This window comes from Cyphellophora europaea (assembly GCF_000365145.1).
Source record: "Cyphellophora europaea CBS 101466 unplaced genomic scaffold supercont1.7, whole genome shotgun sequence".
Classification (NCBI taxonomy): Eukaryota; Fungi; Ascomycota; class Eurotiomycetes; order Chaetothyriales; family Cyphellophoraceae; genus Cyphellophora; species Cyphellophora europaea.
This window is the reverse complement of record NW_008481813.1, coordinates 1,007,489-1,032,154: the sequence shown is the minus strand read 5'-3', so window position 1 is coordinate 1,032,154 and position 24,666 is coordinate 1,007,489. Positions and strand designations below refer to the sequence as shown.

The following is a 24,666-nucleotide window of genomic DNA, read 5'->3' as shown; positions in this document are numbered from 1 at the left end:
GGTTCGGTGCGGCGGTCCTGAGTGACGTTGTCTCTGTACTTATCCTGGGGTCCGATGTATTTGCTCCGTTCGGCAAGCTGGACCATCGGCGTAGACACCTCATCGATTCAGATCTGGGAATAAGATGTTGGGAGTGACGCGAAACGCAGGTAAAGACTTATCTTCGAGGCCATCGTAAAGGCGTTTGGGCATGCTGCAGGCAGCTGGTAATCAGTGACCGAACACGACTGCGCAATAAGAACTCCGCCTCGTTTGAAACGTAGACGGGAAGGTGTATGCAAAGTAGCTGAGCCTATTCGGTTACAGCGATTGCCTTGGCAACCACATAAATGAGCACCTGGAAGCACTGAAGTAGCTCGCTCCCATAAGTCAATAGAATGGCCGTAAACTAGATCGAGTCTTCAATCTTGCACTTAAGGTACGTGCAGCTGCCGTTCAGCTCCGACCCTACTCGATAATCATACAGACTCTGCCCAGCCCCTTGCGCTTCTTCAGCGGCCGATCAGCATCAAGGATTTCCTGTAGACCCGTCCGGAAATCCACCTCCATGGGATCCCAAGCCCACTTGTCGCGCCAGTAGACGATACGGTGGCCGAAATACATGAGGAAGAAGATCGGGATGCCGATGTAAGCGGTCAGGAAGGAACTCGCCGACCAGTTCTCAGGGAAGAACACCGTGAATCCATTGATCAAACAGAGGAGCGTGAACATGAACATGGCAATGTATGCACCGTAGGGTTGTATCCAGCTTCGGTAAGGGACTTCGATGCCTTGTGCCGTGGCAGCTTTGCGGAACCTGAGGTAGATGATACAGCAACAGACCCAGGATGTCATGCCCCCTAATATCACCATTAGCGACCTATTCAGACAGAAGAGGGAACAACTTACATGTGTTTGTCAGATTGACGAACCAGTTGAAGACTGTAGCTCCGCTGGAAGCAACGTTGAGATACGCCAAGCCGCAGAATAGCGAACTGCAGCCGACCGCCATATAAGGCACACCCCATCTGTTACAGCTCTTGAAAATCCGAGGTGCAGAACCCTGCACGGCAAGAGAGTAGAGTGCACGGCTCGAGATGTAGAGGAAAGAGTTGCCCGAAGACCAAGCGGACAGCAGGATAACAGCGTTGACAATGCTGGGTAGCGTGCTGATACCAGCATTGGCGATGGCAACGACGAATGGAGAGGCAGCCGCGCCATGTCCGCCGTTGGTCAATCGAGCGTCATCCGAGGGGCAAGTCACGCCAATGGCGAGCACGGACAGGACGTAGAAAATGACCAAGCGGTAGAAGTACCGCCTGCCGGCGATTGGCAAGTTGCGTCGTGGAGATTCCATCTCGCCACCAGTGACCACAAGAAGTTCGACCGCGAACGTGAATGGGAACACGGAGAGGACCAGTGTCTGCCAAAAGGAAATGAAGCGTCCGACGTTGCCTGGCCTGATAGCAGCATGCGCCGCGCCCGGTTCATTCCAGTACCTGAACCCGAGCCGATCATGGGATGGGCCACCGCCCCAGAAAAGGATGAAGCTGAGGATGATCAAGCCAATCATCATGATGACCTGGTGCGTGTGTCAGCTCAACTCGCGTGCACGAGGTTTGGAGGAATTACCTTGGTTCCTGCGAACCAGAACTCTGTTCTAGTTTCATGGTTAGCTCAAGTCAATACAAGGTGGAGAGTTCGACAGTGTCCGGCAATAAGATACTTCCGAGCTGGCACTTGTTCCGAGAAGATGTTGTTGGGTCTATAGCAAGGGGCTGAGGCCGTTCGAGGAGAATGATGGAGAAAGAACTTGAGACTTACTCGCCGTAGTACCTGACTGGCATGAAGTTCAGAGCGACAATGACGACGATCATGACCTGAGTTCATCAACAAGAGATTCCTGTGGAGGGTTCGGAAGGAGCTCACCGTGATCCAAACAGCGATGTTGACCTCGTTAGGCCAGTAGTTGATAACCAAGCCAGCAGCAGTAATCTCATATGGAACAAGAATTCCTAGGGCGTACCAGTATAGATATCCCAATGAGAATCCCATGGACCTTGAGACGTAGCGGTAGCCATAGTACGACATGGTGCCTCCATGGACGGGTAGATATGTCGCCACCTCAATCACTGCGGTCACTACGCAGAACATGAGGCATGTCATGATGATATATGCTGCGAGGATGAAAGCCGGGCCACCGAGAGCAAGGGTCTGGCCTGACCCAACGAATAGACTAGTAAGACACTTCGATCAGCATTTCTGTGGTGCAACGGAGTCTATCCGACCTCCAAGAAAGGATTCGTTTGCGATCGAATCGAAGACAAGACTCACCCTGTACCGATCGTACCACCGAGGGCGATCATTTGAGCATGTCTGCTCTTGAGGCCACGCTGGGTGATTGCATATCTGTCGTCCAGTAGATCTGCCGCAATGATGGACTCGGCAACGGAGCTCTTGCGGCCAGTGAGACTGAGCTTGCGATCGGCCGGCCGGATGGCGCCTTGCTCTACATCGTGCTGAGAGCTGGAGTTGTCGCCAGTGATCGGCCCTTTCTCATTAAGTGCGTAATCCTTTGCACTGGGCGAAGACATGGCTCGAGACGATGTCGAGTGACCACAAAGAGGTGTTGGAGAAGGTCGAACCTGTGGAGTGAGACTGAGCGGCCCGTAAGTATATCAATCATGCGCTCACCTGGATCTAGACTCTGGTCGTCGAAGATAGGGAGATCCATGGGGGCCGTGAATCAGCTGCTCCACGTGGCGGAGCAAGTCGCTCACCATGGAGACCAACATCTCTATGGCCGACTAATCACCGGCAACCTGATCTCACATATCTAAGGGAATATCCCAGGGCCAAGGTTGGGTGTAAGTGGTGAACCGGAGGCGCTTGATAAGAATCTTGGCAGAAGCTTCGCGGAACAGCCTAGCGTTGTGACTTGTTGCTTGACAGCTTACCTCCGCGATAAGCCATGCCTCGCCCATCACCAGGGCGTCTGAACACGGCACAGAGCGCGCTCTTGTCCGTAGTGCTAGTGAAATTGTGCTCGGGGGAGCTTGGAATGGCTCGGTGACTGGTAGCGAGATGCCCGTCGAGAGCCATGTCTGCGGACAGCTCCGTGAGCGAGGTGCTTTCGGTACTGATGCAAGGGAAGACTGTGATGTTGGGGCAGGTTCCAGCTGCTGTCCGAGCAGTGGATTCGTGCTGCTCGTCAAGCAGATAGATTGGTTGTCTGCATGTTTGATCTGCTCTCGGAAACGATACACGATGATCGTTCGTTGAGGTACATAGGTGTGGCCTCGGAGGGAAGAAACACCGTTCCGGGGCGCCATCGGATTTCGAGGGTACCAAGTACTTCGCACTCACAGCAATTGCGCCGGAACAGCCAGTGAACTGACTTCCGCCTGGCATGGCGGGATATGCTCAGTATTCTCGCGACATTGAATGGCACGGCTTGCGGGAGTACAAGCTCACCGCTCTAGACAGAGGGGCTGTGCCCTGTGTACATCTAGTTGGTGTTGATGTCTACGACGCCTTGCTAACGCTCATTCTTTTCAGCCTCTCCCCTACCTCTCCGGTGGCGTCTTTGTCTACAGCCATTTCCTGCTTCACATTGACAGTGCCCCCACCCAAACTCATCTTCTTTGAATGGCCACTCTTCTCCTTCTCCAGTACCGCGTCCTGAGTTTTTCCATCGGCCACCGGAGCTCCTGGAGCTGCCCTGAACTTCAGTGGTCGCTTTTCCATGAAAACCTCCTTGACCTCCTCCGTGACTGTTTTTCTGCGTTCCTGGAATGCTGCCACATACTCCTGCAGATGCTTGATACAGATCGCTTTCATCTCGCCCGTCAGGATTTCACCTTTTTCATAGCCCTGCCGAAGCCGCTCCAGTTCCTCATCGTCTTCCATGAAGAACGTAAGGTATTGAAATGGCACGTCGTCAAGAGCACGACCACCCAGTTCTCGGTGCTTCTCCACAGTTTCCTGCCCTCCGGAGAAAGCATACTTGTTGATCTTCTTTTTGATTTGAGCGGGCGTGTCAGTCAAGAAGATGGCCGAGGTATCAATCGAGGCCGACATTTTGGAACCTGGTCCTTGTAGTGCGGGCAAGAAGATTGAATGAATCAGGGACGGCTTCTTGAAATTCAACTTCGCGGCGTTGTCTCGTGTCTGGCGGAAATATGGATCCTGATCGATAGCACAAGGGATCAAGCAGGGGATCGACTTCACGTTCTTGTCATTGCCAAAAATATGGGGGAAAGATGTGGCAAAAGAAGGAGCGGATTGTATGGCGCAGAAAAAGTATTCGCCAATGTTGTTACTCCGGTTGAAGCCGAAGGTGCCTTCGATCTGGGCCACGGTGATGTGTTCAGCCATCCTGATAACATTGTCGTAGAAAGCTAGCGTGGAGCTAATGTACCGACGGTCATTGAAGATGAACGTTTTCGACTGGTCGAATCCGAGACCAATAATGTCTTTGGCATTCTCCCGCGTGTAGCGATCACAGTCCTCGAGAGTGATCTTCCTGTTGTGCATGAACTTCTCATCGTCCGTGAGCTGTATGACAAGCGGGCAGTCGAAGACCTCTTGGAGATATTTGGTGAACTCGAAGGGAACAGCATGTCCAACGTGCATCGAGTCCGAGGATGGTCCACGGCCCGTGTACAGGTAGAATGGTTCCCCTTTTTCGTACCGAGTAAGGATCACATCGAGCTCGCGATGAGACAGTACTATGCCGCGACGCATGAATCGATGAGGCTTCCGACCGGTGACACGTTCAAAGCGCGCGAGTAGTTCTGGGGTTATCGGTGAAGCACCGAAATCGCGAGTGAGTTTCGCATAATCGACCGGCAATAATTTTCCAAAGGCGTCAACACCGCCAGAGACCTCGAATGGTGTGATTCTTTGCTCGACCGCCCCCGTAGAAGCAGGCGCTTGAGCGGCCAGCGATGCTGTGGTCAGATTTGGTGGTTGACCAGGCTCGTCAGCCACCGCCGTCTTGTTGGCAGGATCATTCTGTGCTTGTGGCTGATTTGCGGAAGCCATATCGGTGCTGAACGCTCGATCACACGATTCAGACACCCGTGAGGAGATCAGATATTAGGAGTCAGCGTCGTTGAACGCTCTTTATTGTATCGAAGAAGGAGGACCGAGGGGTGAGGTCGAGCCGGAGCCCTTCTGAGTCACAGGCCGCGAAATTTGCTAATTGAGACTGAAGGGCAGGTGTCTGAGTGCAAATAGACCGCGACTACGAGATTGCGCCTGCTGGTCACTTTAGGCTGGCTTGAAAACTGCGCTCCGCATCGTTTTTACGAACAGACCTGTTCCTAAACATTTTGGCCGTTGCGAGCAGATCGAGGGCGCAGTGTGATAGGCCAATCAGGGAGTCGGAAACGACATCCGGCGGGGCACGGTTATGCCGGCGAACTAAACTCGATATTGTCATAGCGCAGCATTGGACACCAGCTTACGAGCTCGAATCTTCATATGCACACCACTTCTCCTCACCTCCTCGCGACTTCCGCCATCCCTAATTCATCACAATTGTAATTCCATCTAATTGCGCCATGCCAGGATGAAGGTCTACGAGAGCTCATTCAACTACGACTATCCCTTTCCCACCGTCACTCTCGCCTATTTTTTGCGCTATCCGAATCCCTATTCACGGCACGTGCTCAGCACTGATGTCATCGATCGCTATGTCGACCCCGAAACGAAGCGACTACACACCTTGAGACTACACCTCAAGAAGTCCAAGATACCTAGAGGCATCCTCAGCCTCCTCCCGCGTGGTCTGGCGGGCCCTGGTGGCAAAAGCGAGAGCTTCATTCTCGAGAAAAGTGTGGTCGACTTGAAGGAGGGCTGGATGAAGACCGAGTCCAAGAACATGGAATGGACCGGCATTCTGAGTGTGGTCGAATGCCAACACTTCAAAAGAAGAGCCTCGTTGGCCGAAGCGGTTGAAGAGGCTCAGGTTGCCGATGGCACGAACTGTAAAACAACTGTTACCTTTGTTTCCCGCCTTGGCCAGGGCAAGACAGCGAAAAGAGCCTCTGTGAGCGACGAGGAGGAGACTCCCAAGCAGAGCTTCTTCGCGTCTTGGTCCACTGCCGGCATTCAGCGCACTGTGGAGCTCGTCGGAGTCAAGCGGACCAAAAGTGCTTTGCTCAATGGAAAGGAGGGTATGAACGTTGTCCTCGAGCGACTAAGGCAAGGCGGCATAATGGGTGTCCTCGAGGGCATGCGAAACGACGCGTATGAGATGGGCGGGGACGGGCCGTGGAAACAGATGTGGAGGAAGCCCCCTTCCGACGGCGCTGAATAAATGCCGGTTGTCGCACATTCAAGCCGTGTGGGCGATAGTTGCGACGAGGCGCAAGTCGGCTGTCGCTATCTGATTTGTCTTTTGCGAGCGAGGCGTTGGTTGGAGAAAAACGAAGGTCGCCTGGCCAGGCCATGACAGTAGTATTTGTACACTATTTTCCAGCGATCACAAAATGGAATCCCCTATCACACTACTACCCACCTCCCGAAACAATGTGACTCTACTGGTGCAACTGCGGGCAAAAAGTAAGGTAAGTCGTGTCCCTCGAACAGTCATTCCAAATGAGCATCCACTGACTTGTGGAAGAGAGGGCGGAAAAAGTTCATATATTATACCACAGCACACAAGTTCACTTCAGCAAACGCTCAGATTAACCTCTTGCCACCCTCAAACACCACGTCTGCCTAGTTGCCACGCTTTATGAACTAGAACTGTGTCTTCTAAGGGTGCCTACAGAGTCTACTCCTCTCGTGCAGACGTTCATCCAACTTCGTCCGCTCCTTCTATCGTTCGATCCACACACTCCTTCAATACACAAGACACTCGTTACCTTCTTATCAATATTCGTGCTGTCGTTATCACCGCTCCAGCCACTCCTTTCAGAGCTGGCACGATGCCTTCATTCCGACCCTTCACAGTCGTTCTCCTCCTCCTCTCGTTTCTTGTCCTCCAAGCCCAAGGCCTCCGCGAGTACGACCGCCGCAGCGAGCTCAAAGACGTACCACCCGTGTCTGAACTTGGCTGGACGGTGCCCTTAGCTGGCGGTAGCTGTGCTGGTGATAACTGTAAGGTATCGTCTCGGACGCCATAGAACAACACTTATTGTTGCAGGTTTCAGTACTCTGAGCCGACCTGCTGCAAACAAGACGCTCCAGGTTTTGGCTATCGGTAGCGGGCTGTTCAACTACAGCTGCGAGGGCCTCCTGCCAGCCAATCCTCCTACCTTCATTGCTCAATACACCGAGCTCTACAACGCTGCCGTTCTTGCCGCCAACCTCCCTAACGAGCAGTTGTTCCACGACCTCATTCCGCAGCTTTATGGTTATGGTCTGGGTGCAGACGATAATTCGACGCTGGATTGCATGGGATCAGTGGGAACTCTTGATAATACGGCCGTTATCACACTCTACGACATCGCCACCTTCCGAGCTCGCCCGTTAGAGTCAGTCTCCTCCCCAAACGACACCGCAGTGAATGGTCTGTGGTCTCATAGTGTGAGTTCAGATCTGGCTTGGGAAATCTATCGAGTCGAGATGGCAGGAGGTGCTGTGCCTGGAACCTGTCTGGGGCAGCCAGATGAATTCAACATTGAGTATGTCGCCGAATACTGGTTTTACCAGTAGGTGAAGCGCGTGCGAGTTCACTCGTGGCTTCACCTCAGAAGAGCTTGGAAATGATCTTATTACTTTCTCTAAATTGTCCACCGTCGAGTGCATAAGATGTAATGGGTGAAACGGGAGCAGAAATGGTGGACATCTTCAAGGTTAAGCATTCTCGACGCAAGAGATAGGTCCCGAATGAGCTGTGCTATTCTGTTGAAGAAGACTCACAAATGATACATCCATCAAACCTTTGCACGCTATCATGATATCTCGTGCACATTTTTCCCCAGGCTTCTAAGGTGGGTAATAGGCGGGCGAGTGGGCTAAGCGGGGCAGTCTGAGGGGCCACGAGGGGCTACACACACGCTCGAGCCAGCTGGATGCTGTCATTGCGCCCAATCCAGCAGGCTCCCCGCCGCACGCCACCCGCCGCCCGCTCATCACTTTGTGCTGGCTCTTAGCTCGTCCGTGACACTTCACATGCGTTGCGACTTACAGCACACGACCTTTTTTCTTCCTCAGTATCTAATACGTTTCAAGTCTCGCCAAACGTCTCAACGCGCGCAGTACCGGACCAGCAAGACGTCAAACGCTGCGACCCGTTCACTCTCCTTGCTCTGCCATCAGGCGCTTCCATCCAATTGCGATGACCAATAAGTTGAGCGACTATTGTTGACATAGGTCGTCTCTTGCCTGTCGATCAGGCTCAATTGCGACCGCCCTCATCGCACGAAATCATAAGCAGACAACAATATGTCGTCCGCAATTCACGACGATGAATTGTCTATATCGCTGCCGGCTTCCGGCGTCAACAAACCTCGTCCATCGCTACCTCCCGTCGTCTCTCCACCTGTGCGCAATGCGATCCACACCCCGCAGTCTCAATCAGAGTCACCGGGTACGATGAGAGCATTGAACCGGCTCAACCAATACAACTTTGTCAAGACCATCGGAGAGGGTTCATTCGGCAAAGTCAAGCTTGCGAAGCACAAAGTCACAGGTCAAGAGGTCGCCATGAAACAGATCAACCGCCGAAAACTCATAAGCAGAGACATGGCTGGACGGGTTGAGCGAGAGATTTCTTATCTACAACTTCTGCGACACCCACATATCATCAAGTTATATTCCGTCATCAACACAAAGACCGACATCTTCATGGTCCTCGAATACGTCCCCATGGAACTGTTCGATTACATTGTCAAACATGGTAGGCTAGGCGAAGCCAAGGCGAGGAAGCTCTTCCAACAGATCATTTGCGCCGTCGAATACTGCCACAGACATAAGATCGTCCACCGAGATCTGAAACCCGAAAACCTCTTACTGGACAAAAACATGAACGTCAAGATTGCCGATTTCGGTCTAAGCAACATCATGACAGACGGCAACTTTCTTAAGACAAGTTGTGGTAGCCCTAATTATGCCGCGCCCGAAGTGATTGGGGGCAAGTTGTATGCTGGTCCAGAAGTGGATGTCTGGAGCTGCGGCGTCATCCTATACGTCTTTCTCGTGGGCAGGCTGCCCTTTGACGATGAGTTCATCCCGGCACTCTTCAAAAAAATCCAGGCTGGCAATTTCCACATCCCATCACAGACACCTGCAGGCGCAGTCAACCTCATCAAGAGGTGCTTACAGGTCCACCCCGTTCATCGTATCACAATACCAGAGATCAGACAGGATGAGTGGTTTCTGAAGGGTCTTCCTGCATACCTGACTGAGCCTGTCGAAGAGTTCCTCAATACTGGTGTTGACGCATCTAAGCCGATTGATCCGAGCCAGCTCGCGCCCGGAAAGCCAAAGGAGGAAGCCGAGCAGCTTCACGAGCAGGTAGTTTCCCGACTTGGACGCACGATGGGCTATGCAAAAGACGATGTCAAGGATGCCCTGAAGAAAGAAGAGCCCAGCGCAATTAAGGATGCATACTTGATCGTGCGGGAGAACCAACTCATGCTGAGCGCTCGTAAGTCCCCTGTGCCGCCCGAGGTCGATAACTTGCTTACCAAATCAGCTCAATATACCGCCGATAATCCTCAACTGGAATTGTTCCTCGCGTCTTCGCCTCCCATTGGAGATAATTATGCCATGTCACCTATGGCGCAGCGCTTGCAGCAAGACGAAGTTCGACCATTGACCCCATCCAAAGGCGGCCGAGACCCACCGCGCGCGAGCCGAACTCTGTCGGACACGCCTTCTGTCCCACGTGAGGAAGAGCGGCCGAGAATATCCAACGTGCGAGTGCTCAATACCTCATTGCATCATGTCCATCATGAGCTCATGCAAATACGAGATAAAGCCAAGGCTCGTGGTGATGATCCGGACTTGGCTTTGTACCCTGCACAGAACGAAGAGTCGACAGTCCCAATCCCAGAAGAGGTCAAGGATAATGAAGGCAATCCGATCTTCCGATCAAAAGAGGAACAAGAAGCTACTTCGAAGGCTTTGAAGCCTCATTCGCGATCGGTCACCAATATGAATGAGTTGAGAGATGTGCTAAAGCCCGCAACCATGACTCCTGTGCCAGTGGACGACAAAAAGGCTGCAAAGAAGGCCCGCCGATGGCAGTTCGGCATACGATCTCGCAACCAGCCTTATGAAGCAATGCGGTGTCTATATGGTGCACTTAAAGACGTTGGCGCTGAGTGGGAGATACTTCCTGCCAGCGCAGCCGATGTCACACCGGAGGGCGAAGAGATTGATGCCAACCCTCTACCACCTGACCTGGAATCCGGTGAGCAGTACACGGTGCTTCAGTCAAAGTATTCCACCCTGCCTCCTGACTATTACATTCCACGTGACGCGTGGAGTATTCGAGCTCGCATTCTCAAAAAGGGAATGCTAATGCCGGGAGAAGCACCTTCAAATTCGGCAAATAGTTCAGCTGTGAGCCTACCAAACGAGGCGAAACACCAGATGAGAAGACACATTGAGGAGCTTGGCGGCTTCGCATCGGAAGACGTTGCCAGAGCGCTCGGCAGTTATCAAGGCATGGCCCCGAAAACCAAATCAGCTGTCAATAGCGAATCTTCAACACGTCCAAACAGCAGCTTCGGTGAGCACGGACATGACGCGTTCACGGGTCCAGCGCAACCGTCCAGCAAATCCGGCAGTGTTTCCAGCATGCCCAAGAAGCTGCCAAGTGAACACATTGGCGTATGGATCTTCATCGATATTCAGCTCTACACCTTGGAAACGAATGTGTATGTTGTCGACTTCAAGTGCGACGGGTACCAGAATGTTGTCTGGCATGATCCCAAGAAGGATAAAGAGCGAACTAAAAGCCCCCAGAGCCACAGCGCTGTTACTAGCCCTGTCTCTAGCAGGCCGACGAGTGGCTTTGAGCATGCTAGCAGCCAGTCTGGTACCGAGGATTCCCAGGATTCCGGTGGATATTGGACACCAATGAGCACGAGGTATCGCCAGGAGAAGGAAATATCTAGTCCTTACCCTTTCCTGGATGTGGCAAGTGATTTGGTTGCACAGCTCGCAAGTCAGCCTCAATAGAGCGGAGGATACGATCGTGCTACGAAGGCTCCCTAATGACGATAGGTAGCGTGTGTGGAACAATACCAGAGATGATACCATAGTAGCCGCTGCTTTCGCAGGTTCGACAGTGCCGACTTTGACGAAAGTCCGAAAAGGAGCATGGAAGCGGCGACCACCAACGGTAGAAAACAGCTAGAGAATATCAAAACAGCGGCAAAGGTGCAGCACAAGCTATTTTAACCCTGTCGTTTTCCTCTGCGTCTGCGTCTGCCTAGGCCGATGCCATGCCGTGTACGCGGCGGTAGGCGACGAGCTGCCTTGTCGTACAACCTCGCTTCGTACCGGCGCCTGAACGCCAAGCCGTCGCGTCAGTGCGGCCTTTGATTCTGCAGACCCCTTCAACACCTTTGATCCTCATTAAAGTCGACTGTGAGCTGTTGTGGGCCCTACAATCATACTTTTTGCCCCCTTGTCAAGTTCTAGTTCAGGTTGTGATAAGAACGCGCGAATCTTCTGTCCAAAGCTGGGTTCCAGACACCAAAGCCGTTGCCCCTCGATTCGCAAGATTCAAGCGTCAAGAGCCGACGAAAGCACTACGCTCTCAGCTTGAAATATCAAATATAGTACTGTCTTAGGGTCATGGCTCTCTTGAAGAGCTTGGAGCTGTCGCAAGTGACCGGGCGCTTGGTATATCTGCTGTTTACTGCAGCACTTGGTCCGTTTCTGTTCGGCTACCACCTCGTGAGCTCCCTCCCGCCCAGCGCTTGAAGAGCTTCGGCTAACAATCCAGGCTGAACTCAATGCTCCCCAAGATGTCATCACATGCAAGCGAGAACGCATAAAGGGCGATGCGACGTCTTCGACGCTGCCGCAGTGCATTCCAATGAGTCCGCTTGAGATCGGCCTCGTTTCATCCATATACACCCTCGGCGGCCTGCTTGGCGCGCTTTCGTCAGGCACGTTTTCGGCGCGCTACGGTCGATTGCTGTCAATGCGGATCGCGTCTGTTGTCGCACTTGTAGGCGGCTTGCTCACCGCCGTCGCACCAAGCATTGCCGTCATGTCTGTCGGACGCTTCGTTTCAGGCCTGGCGGCCGGCTCGGCGACTGTCGTTGTGCCGCTCTTCATCTCTGAAGTCGCTCCTCCTGGGAAGAAAGGTATGTTCGGGGCGCTCACACAAATCTCGACTTGCTCCGGCATTGTCGTCACGCAGCTCCTCGGCTACTTTCTGAGCCATGGACAGATGTGGCGTATCATTCTGGCCGCCGCGGGTGGTGTTGGCGGCGTGCAATTCATCGGACTGCTCTTTGCAGGGGAGAGCCCTACTTGGTTGGCAGAGCACGGTCAGGCACGGCAGGCGCGAGTTAGCCTTCAGCGTATCCGTGGCGAAGGCGTAGATATCTCCGAGGAAACCTCATCGTGGGATGCTGAAGATGGATACGCTGCACCTGAAGAACAGGGTCTCCTGTCTCCGGCTTCCGGACCGGCCCACGGCAAGAGCGAACACCGCAACATGGGCATCTTCGAGGTGTTCAGCAACCGCAAAACACTCCCTGCCGTCTTTGCTGTCATCATGGTGATGACGGCCCAGCAGCTGTGCGGCATCAACTCGATCGTCATGTACGGCGTCTCGCTGCTCGCGACACTCCTCACCTCATCGAGCGCGCTTCTGAACATCCTGGTCTCGGTCCTGAACCTCTTTGTCACCGTCTCCTGCTCGCCGCTCCCAGACAAGTTCGGCCGCAAGGCCTGCATCCTCGGCTCCGTCGCCGGCATGGGTACGTCGTCGATCCTGCTCGGAATCGGCATCCGCGCCTCAATCCCGGTCCTCTCCGCCGTCGCCACCCTTTGCTTTGTCGCATCCTTCTCCACAGGTCTCGGCCCCGTGCCTTTCATCCTCGCGAGCGAGCTGGTGGGCCCTGAAGCGGTTAGCCCAGTGCAGTCCTGGGCGCTGGCGAGCAACTGGATCGCGACGTTTGTGGTGGCGCAGTTCTTCCCCGTGGTCAATGAGATGCTGGGCAAAGGGATCACGTACTTTATCTTTGCGGGCTTCGCAGCCTTCTTCTTTGTGTTCATCTCCTGGTGGGTGCCGGAGACGAGGGGGAAGAAGAATGCGGATGAGGCATGGGGGTGGGAGCCTCGGCGCGAGGAATAGGCTCGCCCTGGGTTCTGTGTTGGATTGATGGGATGGGAATCGAGCTTTATTGGCAGCGGCGCACATGATGTCTCGGAGACACTTGCTAAACAGTCCAGTTGGAACATGAATGAAGAATATGAAAACGGACCTTGCCTTTCATCACCACAAGATTTACTGTCATGCATTTGCCCCGAGCACCCAACCCCCCATATCTCCCTGCTATCCTCTTTCGAAGTCCCTTCCCCAGCCTATGTCCAAAACAGCCCAGTCCAGCCCAGTCTCCTCGCGTGCGCACACTCCCACTACCAACCTGTCCACATCCTCTCCCTTTCCCATCATCAAGCCAACGCCCCAACAACCCTCTCCAACTCCCGCACATCGGGCCTCCTCCCCCCTCGCCAGCCCATCATGACCTGCATCGCCGCCTTCTGCGCCGCTTTCCCCTCGGCTCCTTGCATGCACCGCACCAACAACCTTGGCACGACCTGCCAACTCACGCCCCAGCGGTCCTTGCACCAGCAGCAGTCACTGGGCTGTCCGCCTTTGGCGGTCAGCGCGTCCCAGAGCTGGTCGATTTCGGCTTGCGTGTCGACGGTGAGGGTGAAGGAGAAAGATTCGTTGGGCGTCCAGGGTGGGGGTGTGTTGGGGTCGGAGGGAGGGACGTTGATGATGAGGAAGGGGTGGGTGAGGAGGGTGAGGTGGATGGTTGTTGGGGCTGGGGTCGTGGGTGAGGCGTCGGGGCTGGGGAGGGTGGTGGGGGAGGTGATGGTGGAGGAGGGGAGGAGGGTTGTGTAGAATTGGGCGGCGGTGAGGCCGTCGCCGTGGAAGAATAGTGTAGGCGTCAGGGTGATGTTGGCGGAGGAGAGCGGGTGGGCTTCGGGGCTGAGAACGGTGTTGGTCATCGTAGTTGCTGTGTTGATGTTTGGACGGAGAGGTACTAGTGATTAGGCGTGCTGTGCTTCATCACGATGTGAGCAAGAGCTTTATATGTTTGTCGGAGACACCCATGAACGACATTTCCAACACTACACGGTATGCCGATGCTCTACGGTCTTGACCAGGTTGGTCAGTAGATGGTGAGGGAGCGGGCCAATAGGGGGTCTTCGTGGCGTTTTAGGTCTTCGTATTCCACGTTCGTGCCTGGGGAAGCCTGAAGTCTGTGGGGAAAATTGCGCCGACTGTCACGACGAAGGCGTTTACGGACGTAATGGATATTCCTGTCGGTTATTACTGTCGACGGTCTGTACAGTGACATTTGTAGCGGCCTCGATACACCGTCATGCACATCGACATTTCACGTTGCTGATCGGACTACGTCGCAGATGACTTCCGGTCACCAGTTAGCCTAGTGAACTCGGCTGAGGCCGTGAGAGCCTGCAGGGATTGGGATTTACCAGACTTTACAGCCCGAAGCTTATTGGTGCTTGTCATAACATCGCATACCCTTCTCTTGCGTTTAAGGTGATTGACCAAACTAGTGGCATACACGTCGTCTTGAAGTCCTTCTTATCGCAACAGCTGGCAGCCCACCCTGGTCAGCGATTGGTATGATCCTGCCATTGACACCGGCATCGACTGTACTGCCCCCGAGCTGTAAAAGCCGTCTCAAAGATTCGCCGGCCTTCGAGTAAGCTGCCACATGCCAGTCTACATTGAATAGTGCTAAGGCGGCAATACGCCACACTGAACAGTGGAATTCCCTCAGGTGGAAAAATAGACATTGTATAGCTCGAAATCTTGCGTACAGAACTTCGACCACGATAAACTCCAAGCATCGCAGTCTGCTATGCTCCACGCTCTACCAGAGTTGTGCATGGCTGTGCAATGTGTAGGGGGTGGAGCCGAGTGCTCTTATTGGCCAGAGAATCCAAAAGTGGAATAGCGCATCTACCTGAAGCGGATATGCTTCGTTTTTCGTCCATTGTACCATCTGGCGTGTTTGTTCTGCGACGAAATGGCAATCGTGCCGCGGCGGAGAGTCACAAGTTCAGTGCTCTTTTAAATACTTTGAAATAAAGCTGAGAGGGTGAGTTCCCATGCTTGAGGCTGTTCGATTCCGCTGCTAGACGGCGCTTTTCCCCTCGACATTCACCCGCTGTGGGCCTGTTGTGATATTGCAAAAAGCCCGTAACCTTTAGGTGGCAGCCAAAAGACGTATACACAGTGAATGATACCTAACAATGTCCGTCAACCTCAGTCAGCCCCGTCAGCTTTGAAGAGCCATCTCGAGTACAAGTGCGGAATCTTCCACCCAAAATTAAAAAAAGACCATACAAGCCAATACAGCAGCTTCGCTTTACCAGAAGAATTGAACAAGAATCCACAAGAGGTTGAGGGCTTCTACCAACCATCGACTGAACACTGAATACTGAGCAAATGAGCAACGAACAATCGAGATCTTCAGCCGACCAACTCTGTTAGCTGCCGCATGACCCGCGGGCAAGTGACACCACAAAAAAACAAAACCGAGCTGTAGTCAGATCACTCCTGTCTACTCTCATCAACCATGAAAACCAGAAAACCAAAAGAAACCACAAAAAAGCCAATGAGGGACGCGTCGAACAGACGACCCAAAGACAAACTAAACACCCTGAATACGCACACATTTGCTTTAGTTAGCGATGAAAGCCACCTTTTAGTTGGGTGGTCGTGAATACCCCGCTGTATTGATAGGCAGGCGCAGCACAGGGCTCTCTGTACATAGTCTGAATTGCCAATGCAAGCCATTGTCAGCCTCACTTCCTCGTCCGCTTCCAGCATCTATATAGCGTCGTCTCCGTAGCAGTCCCTAGATCCAAATCGTAGCGTAGCACCGGGGAACAGCCAAACGAGCTAAGCACTCCCTCTTCCGTCCTGCCGTTCTTGTAGGACGTCCGGTGAACCCCTTCACGGGACAACGCGTACTTACAAGTTATTGCCGCAGGTCCAAATCATGGCCAAGAATCATGGTCTCTGCGATCATTGATGAGAAAAGCGTTTCGAGGGCCCCTCCGCGAGTGCTAGCTTTCCGCCGCTACCAGAATCATCGCGATCTTTTCTCAAAGTTATCAAACCACTGCTCTGTATCGGTACGTATCTGTATATAGGCAACTCCAACACTCGGCACGCATCTTGGCAACCCCCACCCATCCACAACTGCCGCACGTGCATAAAGGAACCGTCTCCCCTACTCCGTACTTTGCTTGTCACACAACAAGCGTTCGGTGGAGTTTCTTGGCAAATTGTCTTGGCGGCCGGCTGAGTGGCCTTAGCCCCATCGGCAAGCGGGATACCCGATAGCCGTCGCTAGGGTGTCACAGTCCCGCACTACATGCCAGACTGCAAGAGTTCTAGAATCCCTCGACAACGACGGAAGGCGGCTATCATTCGCGTGCTTAGCATTCGTCACTGCGTGACTCTTCTCGCCCTTGTACGTTCGATATCAAAGGTTTTGGTCAACGGTCTCTGCGCGATGATGTTGCGTGGCTTACCAGAAGAGCAGCACGAATGTCTCGCGTTTGTAGCTCAAGCACAATGGTTGACGAAGCAGTACAGTCACGTCGGGCGTTGTCGGCGGCTCGAAGGCAATAAACGGAAATCTATTACTCTCAGACCCACTGCACCTAGTCTCCCAAGTCAGAGGTCGCCCGAGGCTAGTAAGGCTCCGTGCCATCACATGCCCATGGGCACCGATGATGCGGTTTCCCCGATTCCTGAGCGACCAGCTTGGGACTGCTGACTTTGCCAATGACTCCGGCATCGGTCGATTGCCTTCGTACCAGGCTGGGTCCTGCTCATCAGCATAGCCGTCAAAGATAGGTGGGCAAGAGCAGGCCGAAACCGATGCTACTCCTCGTTGTTGAGTCATAACTGAAGGCAACAAGGGAGACAAATCCGCGAATTAACGTACGACCGAAGATTTCAACAGCTGATAAGACGATCTAGCAGCTAGTGGTCGCAAGCCAAGGGTTGCGGGAAGACGGAAGTCTCTGGCTTGGCAGGTGCTGCCAGATGCAACACTGCCTACCGCGAGATGGGAAAATCTCCCCAAACGCTGCCGCCGATCGTGTTCCACTACATTGAATCCTTTCCCTGTCGTTACTGGTTCCCGGACTGCCTGGGCATCCGTGCAACCGTGCCATGGGGTTGTCCTTTCACTGGTCCGGTCTAAACCGCGAGGCTGTCAAGGCTTTGGTGCTTCGGTAGGTGACGGTGGAATACTGCAAACGGCAGTATTGTTGATCATTAGCGCCACCCATCGATGGTGAAAGCAACGGCGTACGTACTACTGCGTACCTATGTGACCGCCTTTGCATGATCACTGGCGCCAAGCGCTTGCGACTGTCTTGGAATGCTCTGGGTATGCAGCATTATCCGCCAGACTTTGAATCGTATTTACGGTCTTGACCAGCGCTTTGGTAAGTCTCTGTTCTTTCCTCCACCTTGAAACCTCGACGCCATGGATAATCACGTCTCCGGGCAAAGCAACAAGCCCATGAGCAAGCCTGCTCATGCTCTGGACTGTGATACTTTGGTCCGAGAGCTCGGGGCCGACGCCCAGACTGGCTTCTCTAAATCACAGGCCAGTCAGAGGTTGAATGAATTTGGTCGCAACGAACTCGAGGATGGGCCTGGTGTTCAACCTATCAAGATTCTTATTCGCCAGGTCGCCAATGCCATGATGTTGGTTCTCATCATGGCCATGGTAGTCTCTTTCGCTATCAAGTCATGGATCGAGGGTGGTGTGGTTGCTGCCGTTATCGCATTGAACATTATCGTGGGGTTTTTGCAGGAATATCAGGCTGAAAAGACTATGGACTCTTTGCGCTCGCTTAGTTCACCCACCGCAAATGTCGTCCGCGACGGAAGCACCATCAACATCCCTACAGCCGAACTCGTGGTGGGAGATCTTGTCGAGCTTAAGGTTGGAGACACCGTTCCGGCCGATCTCAGGTATGTCTGGACTTATCATATTCACTTTCACTGTCACTAACGTTCTCCCTAGGATCGTTGAATCCATCAATCTTGAGACAGACGAGGCGCTCTTGACTGGTGAATCTCTTCCTGTGGCCAAGGAGGAGGAAGCGGTCTTTGATCCAGATACTGGACCAGGTGACCGACTGAACGTGGCCTATAGCTCGTCAACTGTAACTAAAGGTCGCGCCCGCGGTATCGTATACGCAACTGGTATGTATACGGAAATCGGATCGATCGCGCAGAGCTTGAGACAGAAGGACTCGAGACGTCGCCCGGTCAAACGTCGCGACGACGGCACTGCATCTCCCCTACACCTTGCGCAGGCCTGGACGTTGACGGTGGCCGACTTTATTGGAAATTTTCTCGGTCTCAACGTGGGCACACCTCTACAAAGAAAGCTTTCCCGCCTGGCAATACTTCTGTTCGGTATTGCTGTTGTCTGCGCAATCATCGTTCTGGCCGCCAACGAGTTCTCGAACCGAGCTGAGGTTATTATCTACGCAGTCGCGACAGGTCTCAGCATGATTCCTGCATCCTTGATTGTGGTCTTGACCATCACCATGGCGGTAGGAACTAAACACATGGTCCAGCGAAATGTCATTGTGCGGAATCTCAAATCACTCGAAGCGCTTGGAGCTGTCACAGACATTTGCTCGGACAAGACAGGCACCTTGACGCAAGGAAAAATGGTTGCCAAAAAAGTATGGATTCCGAACCGCGGCACCTACTCTGTGGGCATCTCGAATAACCCATTTGACCCGACAGCCTCCAGCCTGGCACATTCGGTTGAGGTTCCTACTAAAGGCCTCTCCGAGAGCGAGACGCTCACTGATGACGAATCTACCTCAGCCAGTAGTTTACTGGAGAACAATGAGGATCTTGAGGCGTTCCTTGCGGTTGCAGGGTTGTGCAACATTGCCAGGGTTCACAAGAACAACGATGGCGAATGGACTGCCCTGGGAGACCCTACGGAAATCGCGCTACAGGTTTTTGCCTCCCGCTTTGACCGTAACCGACACGGCCTCGTCGACGGCGAGGGGGCGAAATACAAGCAGGTCAGCGAGTACCCCTTCGATTCAGACGTCAAGAAAATGTCAGTCATCTTCGAAGATCGCCAAACACAGGCGCAAATGATCTATACCAAGGGCGCTGTGGAAAGAGTCCTCGAATCCTGCGACTCGGTTATCTGGGAGGATGGCCAGACTGTGGGTTTCTCTGATTCCCTAAAGGACAAGACACTCAAGGTCATGGAGGCGTTGGCTTTCCAAGGTCTTCGTGTTCTTGCCCTTGCCAGCCGCGACTACAATCCTCGTGACGGCCGACGTGCTTCACGAGATGGGCCTCCCACACGAGAGGACATCGAGTGTAATTTGACTTTCCGCGGCCTTATCGGCCTGTACGACCCGCCTCGTCCGGAGTCTGCTGACGCGGTCAAGCGGTGCCACCGTGCCGGTATCAAGGTGCATATGCTCACTGGCGACCACCCCGGTACTGCCAGCGCCATTGCCAAGCAAGTCCACATTCTGCCAGATATGAACAAGGTCTCGGCCACTATCGCACAGAGCATGGTGATGACTGCCAAAGAGTTCGACAAGCTGACTGATGAAGAGCTGGATCGGTTGCCAGTGCTGCCGCTTGTCATTGCTCGCTGTGCGCCAAACACCAAAGTCCGCATGATCGAGGCCCTCCGTCGCAGAGATGCCTTCATGGCCATGGTGCGTGAATCAACATCCAGTACGTTAGATGATGGACACGCTAACCTATTATACAGACCGGTGACGGTGTCAACGACTCCCCTTCCCTCAAGATTGCTGATGTCGGCATTGCCATGGGCATGGCTGGCTCAGACGTAGCTAAAGACGCCGCTGATATTGTATTGACCGATGATAACTTTGCCTCAATCCTTAACGCCATCGAAGAAGGCCGGCGCATGTTTGACAACATCCAGAAGTTTATCTTGCATCTTCTGGCCGAAAACATCGCACAAGCCTGTACGCTCCTGATCGGCCTGGCATTCAAAGACAGCACAGGCCTGTCGGTCTTCCCTCTGGCACCCGTTCAAATCATGTGGATTATTATGATCACCTCTGGGATGCCTGATATGGGCTTGGGCTTGGAGATTGCGGCACCTGATATCCTTGAGCGACCACCAATGCCTCTGAAAGTAGGGGTATTCACTAGGGAAGTTTGCTTTGACATGGTATGTCCATCTGAGAATCAAAAACACTAGAGCTAACACAAACAGCTTGCTTATGGCCTCTGGATGTCCGCACTATGCTTGTCCTCCTTCCTCCTCGTGCTTTATGGCTTCGGCGATGGCAACCTGGGGGAAGGCTGCAACACCTCATACTCTGAGCAATGCGACACCGTCTTCCGCGCTCGCGCTACCACGTTCGTGTCGCTTACATGGTTCGCCCTCTTTCTCGCCTGGGAAATGGTCAATACGCGCCGCAGCTTCTTCCGTATGCAACCCAAGAGCAAAAAATACTTGACCCAGTGGATGTACGACGTGTGGAGAAATCCCTTCCTGTTCTGGGCCATCATTGCCGGCTTCGTGACGATTTTTCCAACTCTATACATTCCCGTAAGTGCCCCTGTTTGGTCCGGCCCTATCAAAAGCCACGACCAATACTGACCAGTCGTTGTCAGGTCCTCAACCACGATGTCTTCAAACACACCGGCATCTCCTGGGAGTGGGGGATTGTGTTCGTGGAAGCTACGCTCTTCTTCGCCGGCATCGAAACCTGGAAGTGGGGCAAGCGCATTTTCTTCCGCCGCCGCGCCAGGAAGATGGGCCAGACTAGCGACGACCTCGAGAAGCGGGCGTATGGCGACTTCTTCGACGCCAGCGAGAGCGATCGCGACGTGGACGTGCCTACCAAAGACGAGAAGTACCCTTCCCGGGCATCGTGAGCCAAACGATCGGGGTATCGACAGACTGATGTAGAGGTCCCAGACCGGTCGCTTCTTGAGTCTTGAATCGCATTCAATAACAGATGTATGTTTGGGCCTGAGGAGCAATTTACCTCGTCAGAGGAAGCAGCCCAACTTCCAAGACAGCCCATCTTCGCGCGGTCTCAGCTTTCGTTCGATCGAGCATTGCTTGACTATACTAACCGGGGCTTATGAGAGGGAAGGAGCGAAGCAAGCGGGCGAGCAACGGCTGTTTTGTCTGGAGACGTTGTTACTGTAGCATCTTCTGGGTGCGGAGTGACGAGGGCCGATGTCGTACCTGGGTAATAGTGGGGGCAAATCGCTAGGCTTCACGAGCAGGCGGCATGGGTTGCCTTCTTCTAGACGCCAAGTTTACCTAATGCAGCCCAGACAGCCTGCCAGTGGGAGGCAGTACCTATCATCATTACTACGCATCAGCCACTTTCGTCGGCGCGTTTCGTGTCACATGGATCCTACTACGTCGTCGTCTGATATCTCCTCAGCCACATAACAATGACAGTCCAGCCAGCGATGTGCCTGATGCCTGTTCTGCAGCTGCTTGACCGTCGCCTCGCGGACATGAATGCGTAGCGACATCGCCCCCCGCAACGACTACGCGATCGTCGCTGCGGCTGTGCTACACGAACAAGCCCTGCAAGGCGGCCTTGACGCTGTGCTTAGTTGCGGAGAAGAAAACGACTGCAACTCTAATTTATCTAGAGGGGGCCGAAACCAACGGGCGAGTCGTTATTCGGGGGTGGCTCAGGGGGTGGTGGTACAACACAGATTTCGCCTGTTGAAACAGGGCAACAACAATGGAGATGGGTTTGTCCGCACTATGGCATCTCACAAGAAAAACGAGCATGATCCTGCGCGGTGTCGGTATATATGCTGAGATTTCCAATGCTCTTGGAAGATCAAGCTCTATTCGCATGACAGCTCCCCAGCCACTGAATCGTACTTCACTCAAGAAACCTTCTCACCTACCGCAGCAATGGCGAAGTGGCAGCTTCTCGGCGCCTGCATGGCGATGGCTCTCCAGTTAGTGGCCTCGAAGGCCGTTCCCGGAAACCTGGCAAGCTTCGTCAACCGCATTCAGGCAGCGGGAAACTGTCAGAATCCCATCAGTGATTCATTCTTCGACAAAGACTCCGGCGGCGGCCGATCAGGTACGTACGAGCCCTTCTGATACCGCCTCCAGAGCGAGCTGACACTACCCCAGGATTCGTTTACTGCAAAGACAACGCCAACCCAGGCATTGTATTTATCAAAGGCCCCGGCCGCGACCTCGCCGACATGGATGTAGACTGTGACGGCGCCCTTGGACCGGGATCTGATTGCAACTCCGGCGGTGACACCCAAGGGCAGACGTCGTTCAAGAACATCGTCTCCACGTACGGCATCTCGGACCTTGACGCTTCGCTCCACAGCTTCGTCGTCTTCGGCAACGACAATTCCGGCAATCTGCCTGGCTTCGGCACTTTCCGGCCGCAGGATCACGGCATCGAACCGCTGAGCATCATGGCGGTGGTCTGCAACGGGAAGCTGGTACGTTCCTACTTACTTCCATCTCGTCGAATGCGTGTCTCTCTCCGCTTTTTGATCTTTACTTTCCCACCCCCTCCTCCCTCTCCGCACATGATCGTACTAACACACACCGCGAACCACAGCTCTTCGGCGTATGGGGTGACGAGAACGGCAACGACGGGCAGCACTCGGTGATTGGCGAGGCGTCGCTCGGCCTCGGAAGACTGTGCTTCGGCGACGGCATGTCCAACGAGAGCGGCCACGACGAGGCGGATGTCATGTACATTGCCTTCAGCGGTGCGGATGCTGTGCCGGGCAGAGACGGTGCGGCGTGGAAGGCGCGCAGCAGGGATGAGTTCCAGAATGATCCCCGCTTCAACGCTTTGGGCGATGCGCTGGTTCAGGGAATTCAGGGGTAGGTCGTGGGGAATGGGGGAGGACGACGGCGTGGAGAGAGCGCAGTTTACTTTCATGGGGTTGTGTTACTTAGCTGTGTCATGCTGCTTGTACTGTGAGCAGGTGTGTGTTGGTAGGGCCACCGTCGGTCAATCCCGCATCACTTGGCCTTCTAGTCATTCACAGGTGGAAGGCAATGAATATCATAGCCTCTCTACGAAGCTGCAGACGTTACAATAGCTGTACTCCTTGAGACATTCGAGCATGCAACGACCCTCTTCCCATACTGAGGCCACAGTCAACCCCGGACGTTGGGTCCAAGCAACGAGCTCTCCACAAATGAAGTTGCAAAGGAAGTGTCGACACTACGTTCAACACCTGAAACGCGCCATCCCGTCTCCCCACGCATGATAGGCGCGCACTCCTTATTTCCGCCCGGCGCCACCTCCCCTCCCCCCCTCCACAGTCGACTGACCGAACCCTCGCAGGCCCTGAGCAAGTGTCACCAGCGTCGCTTGGAAATCGAAATCCGTCTTCACGCCCCCCCCCCCACCGTAAAACCCAACGAATCGGCGCTTGCAGATCAACCCATCAAAAACGCAATGTTCCGCATCTTGCATGCAGCATGCATGGGCCTTCTAGAACCTTTTTTGTGGGGAAACACCTCTGTTTCTGTGCCGTTGGACCTCGCTTCGAGAAGTCTTGGTGTCCCTATGGCTGCATGGCGGATGAGATGGAGAAGCAGAGTCTTGTGTGTGACGAGGCTCGAAAGGGAGTGGTGGAGCAAGTCGGGTCGTGCATGATGAGAAATGGGACTGGGGTGGAGTATCATAGAAAAGAGGTCGCTACGGCTCGGGTCGTGCATGCAGTGGAAAACCCTGTGCCTACCGAGTAAGTCAAAGGAAGAGTCTATGAGGCGTTTGGAACATTACAGCACCTACTCTAGAGCGCTCATGGCAGACGGACGGTTTCGCAGGGGGGTTTACGTCACCACCACGACCGACGCCTTGTTCCCCAGGGACCTGACATGGCATTGCCATCATCACGTTCTTTCACTTCCGGTACGTACCTCGGCATACATCACGCATGCTTCAGGCGATGAGCCCCTGATAGGCAAGACTGCCTACGCTTCAGATGAAGCGAAGGACTCGCGAAGGCGATGAGGACCACGCCCAACGGTTGTCTCAACTCGACAGCCACAGTTTGACCTGCACAAACGGCGATGCGCACCACCGTAGTCAATTAATGGTTCGACGTCTTTCGCAGGCTTGGTAAAACTCCCGACAAGCTCGTGCCGCTGTCTGCAGTTCATCGCTCGCAGGATGGACATATCACGGACCCTGACGGGCTACTCGTACATGGCCTCTCGCAACACTTGCGGCCGTAATCTGGGAGGCCTAACGCTGACGCATCAAGGTTTGGTTCACGATGCCATTGGTCACTTGGGGACCTGCTTCGCGGGCTCGCTTCCTTCGAGATGAACCCTTTCAGAGCACTGGCGGAGCAACACATCCACTCTTTTCCTTCATGATAGGAAGACAGACCGGCAACGATAGACACAGACCTTGCTGCCGCCGGTTCAGGGACGTTCAGAACCACCGTCTGCCACA

General features: G+C 53.9%; 9 protein-coding genes across 9 annotated transcripts; 6 read left to right on the top strand and 3 right to left on the bottom strand.

Annotated features, from left to right (window-relative positions):
• Positions 1-447: 447 nt before the first annotated feature.
• HMPREF1541_07471 (uncharacterized protein) lies at positions 448-2,573 on the bottom strand (the record flags this gene model as incomplete). Its single annotated transcript, XM_008721795.1, has 6 exons — positions 448-839; positions 889-1,561; positions 1,612-1,639; positions 1,804-1,859; positions 1,909-2,215; positions 2,314-2,573. 6 exons carry the CDS (start codon positions 2,571-2,573, stop codon positions 448-450), a joined length of 1,716 nt encoding a protein of 571 aa, XP_008720017.1.
• Positions 2,574-3,504: 931 nt separating this feature from the next.
• On the bottom strand, positions 3,505-5,025 carry HMPREF1541_07470 (tryptophan-tRNA ligase; the record flags this gene model as incomplete). The annotated part of the gene is made up of 1 exon (XM_008721794.1): positions 3,505-5,025. The coding sequence occupies one exon, from the start codon at positions 5,023-5,025 to the stop codon at positions 3,505-3,507; it is 1,521 nt and encodes a 506-aa protein (XP_008720016.1).
• Positions 5,026-5,554: 529 nt separating this feature from the next.
• HMPREF1541_07469 (uncharacterized protein) lies at positions 5,555-6,304 on the top strand (the record flags this gene model as incomplete). The annotated part of the gene is made up of 1 exon (XM_008721793.1): positions 5,555-6,304. The coding sequence occupies one exon, from the start codon at positions 5,555-5,557 to the stop codon at positions 6,302-6,304; it is 750 nt and encodes a 249-aa protein (XP_008720015.1).
• A 613-nt stretch (positions 6,305-6,917) lies between these two features.
• HMPREF1541_07468 (uncharacterized protein) lies at positions 6,918-7,647 on the top strand (the record flags this gene model as incomplete). The annotated part of the gene is made up of 2 exons (XM_008721792.1): positions 6,918-7,089; positions 7,136-7,647. The coding sequence occupies 2 exons, from the start codon at positions 6,918-6,920 to the stop codon at positions 7,645-7,647; spliced, it is 684 nt and encodes a 227-aa protein (XP_008720014.1).
• A 732-nt stretch (positions 7,648-8,379) lies between these two features.
• HMPREF1541_07467 (uncharacterized protein) lies at positions 8,380-11,124 on the top strand (the record flags this gene model as incomplete). The annotated part of the gene is made up of 2 exons (XM_008721791.1): positions 8,380-9,583; positions 9,632-11,124. The coding sequence occupies 2 exons, from the start codon at positions 8,380-8,382 to the stop codon at positions 11,122-11,124; spliced, it is 2,697 nt and encodes an 898-aa protein (XP_008720013.1).
• Positions 11,125-11,745: 621 nt separating this feature from the next.
• On the top strand, positions 11,746-13,261 carry HMPREF1541_07466 (uncharacterized protein; the record flags this gene model as incomplete). Its single annotated transcript, XM_008721790.1, has 2 exons — positions 11,746-11,847; positions 11,897-13,261. 2 exons carry the CDS (start codon positions 11,746-11,748, stop codon positions 13,259-13,261), a joined length of 1,467 nt encoding a protein of 488 aa, XP_008720012.1.
• Positions 13,262-13,581: 320 nt separating this feature from the next.
• Positions 13,582-14,145, bottom strand: HMPREF1541_07465 (uncharacterized protein; the record flags this gene model as incomplete). Its single annotated transcript, XM_008721789.1, has 1 exon — positions 13,582-14,145. The coding sequence occupies one exon, from the start codon at positions 14,143-14,145 to the stop codon at positions 13,582-13,584; it is 564 nt and encodes a 187-aa protein (XP_008720011.1).
• Positions 14,146-17,681: 3,536 nt separating this feature from the next.
• On the top strand, positions 17,682-21,112 carry HMPREF1541_07464 (potassium/sodium efflux P-type ATPase, fungal-type; the record flags this gene model as incomplete). Its single annotated transcript, XM_008721788.1, has 5 exons — positions 17,682-18,175; positions 18,228-19,914; positions 19,971-20,399; positions 20,445-20,783; positions 20,849-21,112. 5 exons carry the CDS (start codon positions 17,682-17,684, stop codon positions 21,110-21,112), a joined length of 3,213 nt encoding a protein of 1,070 aa, XP_008720010.1.
• Positions 21,113-22,127: 1,015 nt separating this feature from the next.
• Positions 22,128-23,079, top strand: HMPREF1541_07463 (uncharacterized protein; the record flags this gene model as incomplete). The annotated part of the gene is made up of 3 exons (XM_008721787.1): positions 22,128-22,302; positions 22,356-22,681; positions 22,804-23,079. The coding sequence occupies 3 exons, from the start codon at positions 22,128-22,130 to the stop codon at positions 23,077-23,079; spliced, it is 777 nt and encodes a 258-aa protein (XP_008720009.1).
• Between the last annotated feature and the right edge of the window lie 1,587 nt (positions 23,080-24,666).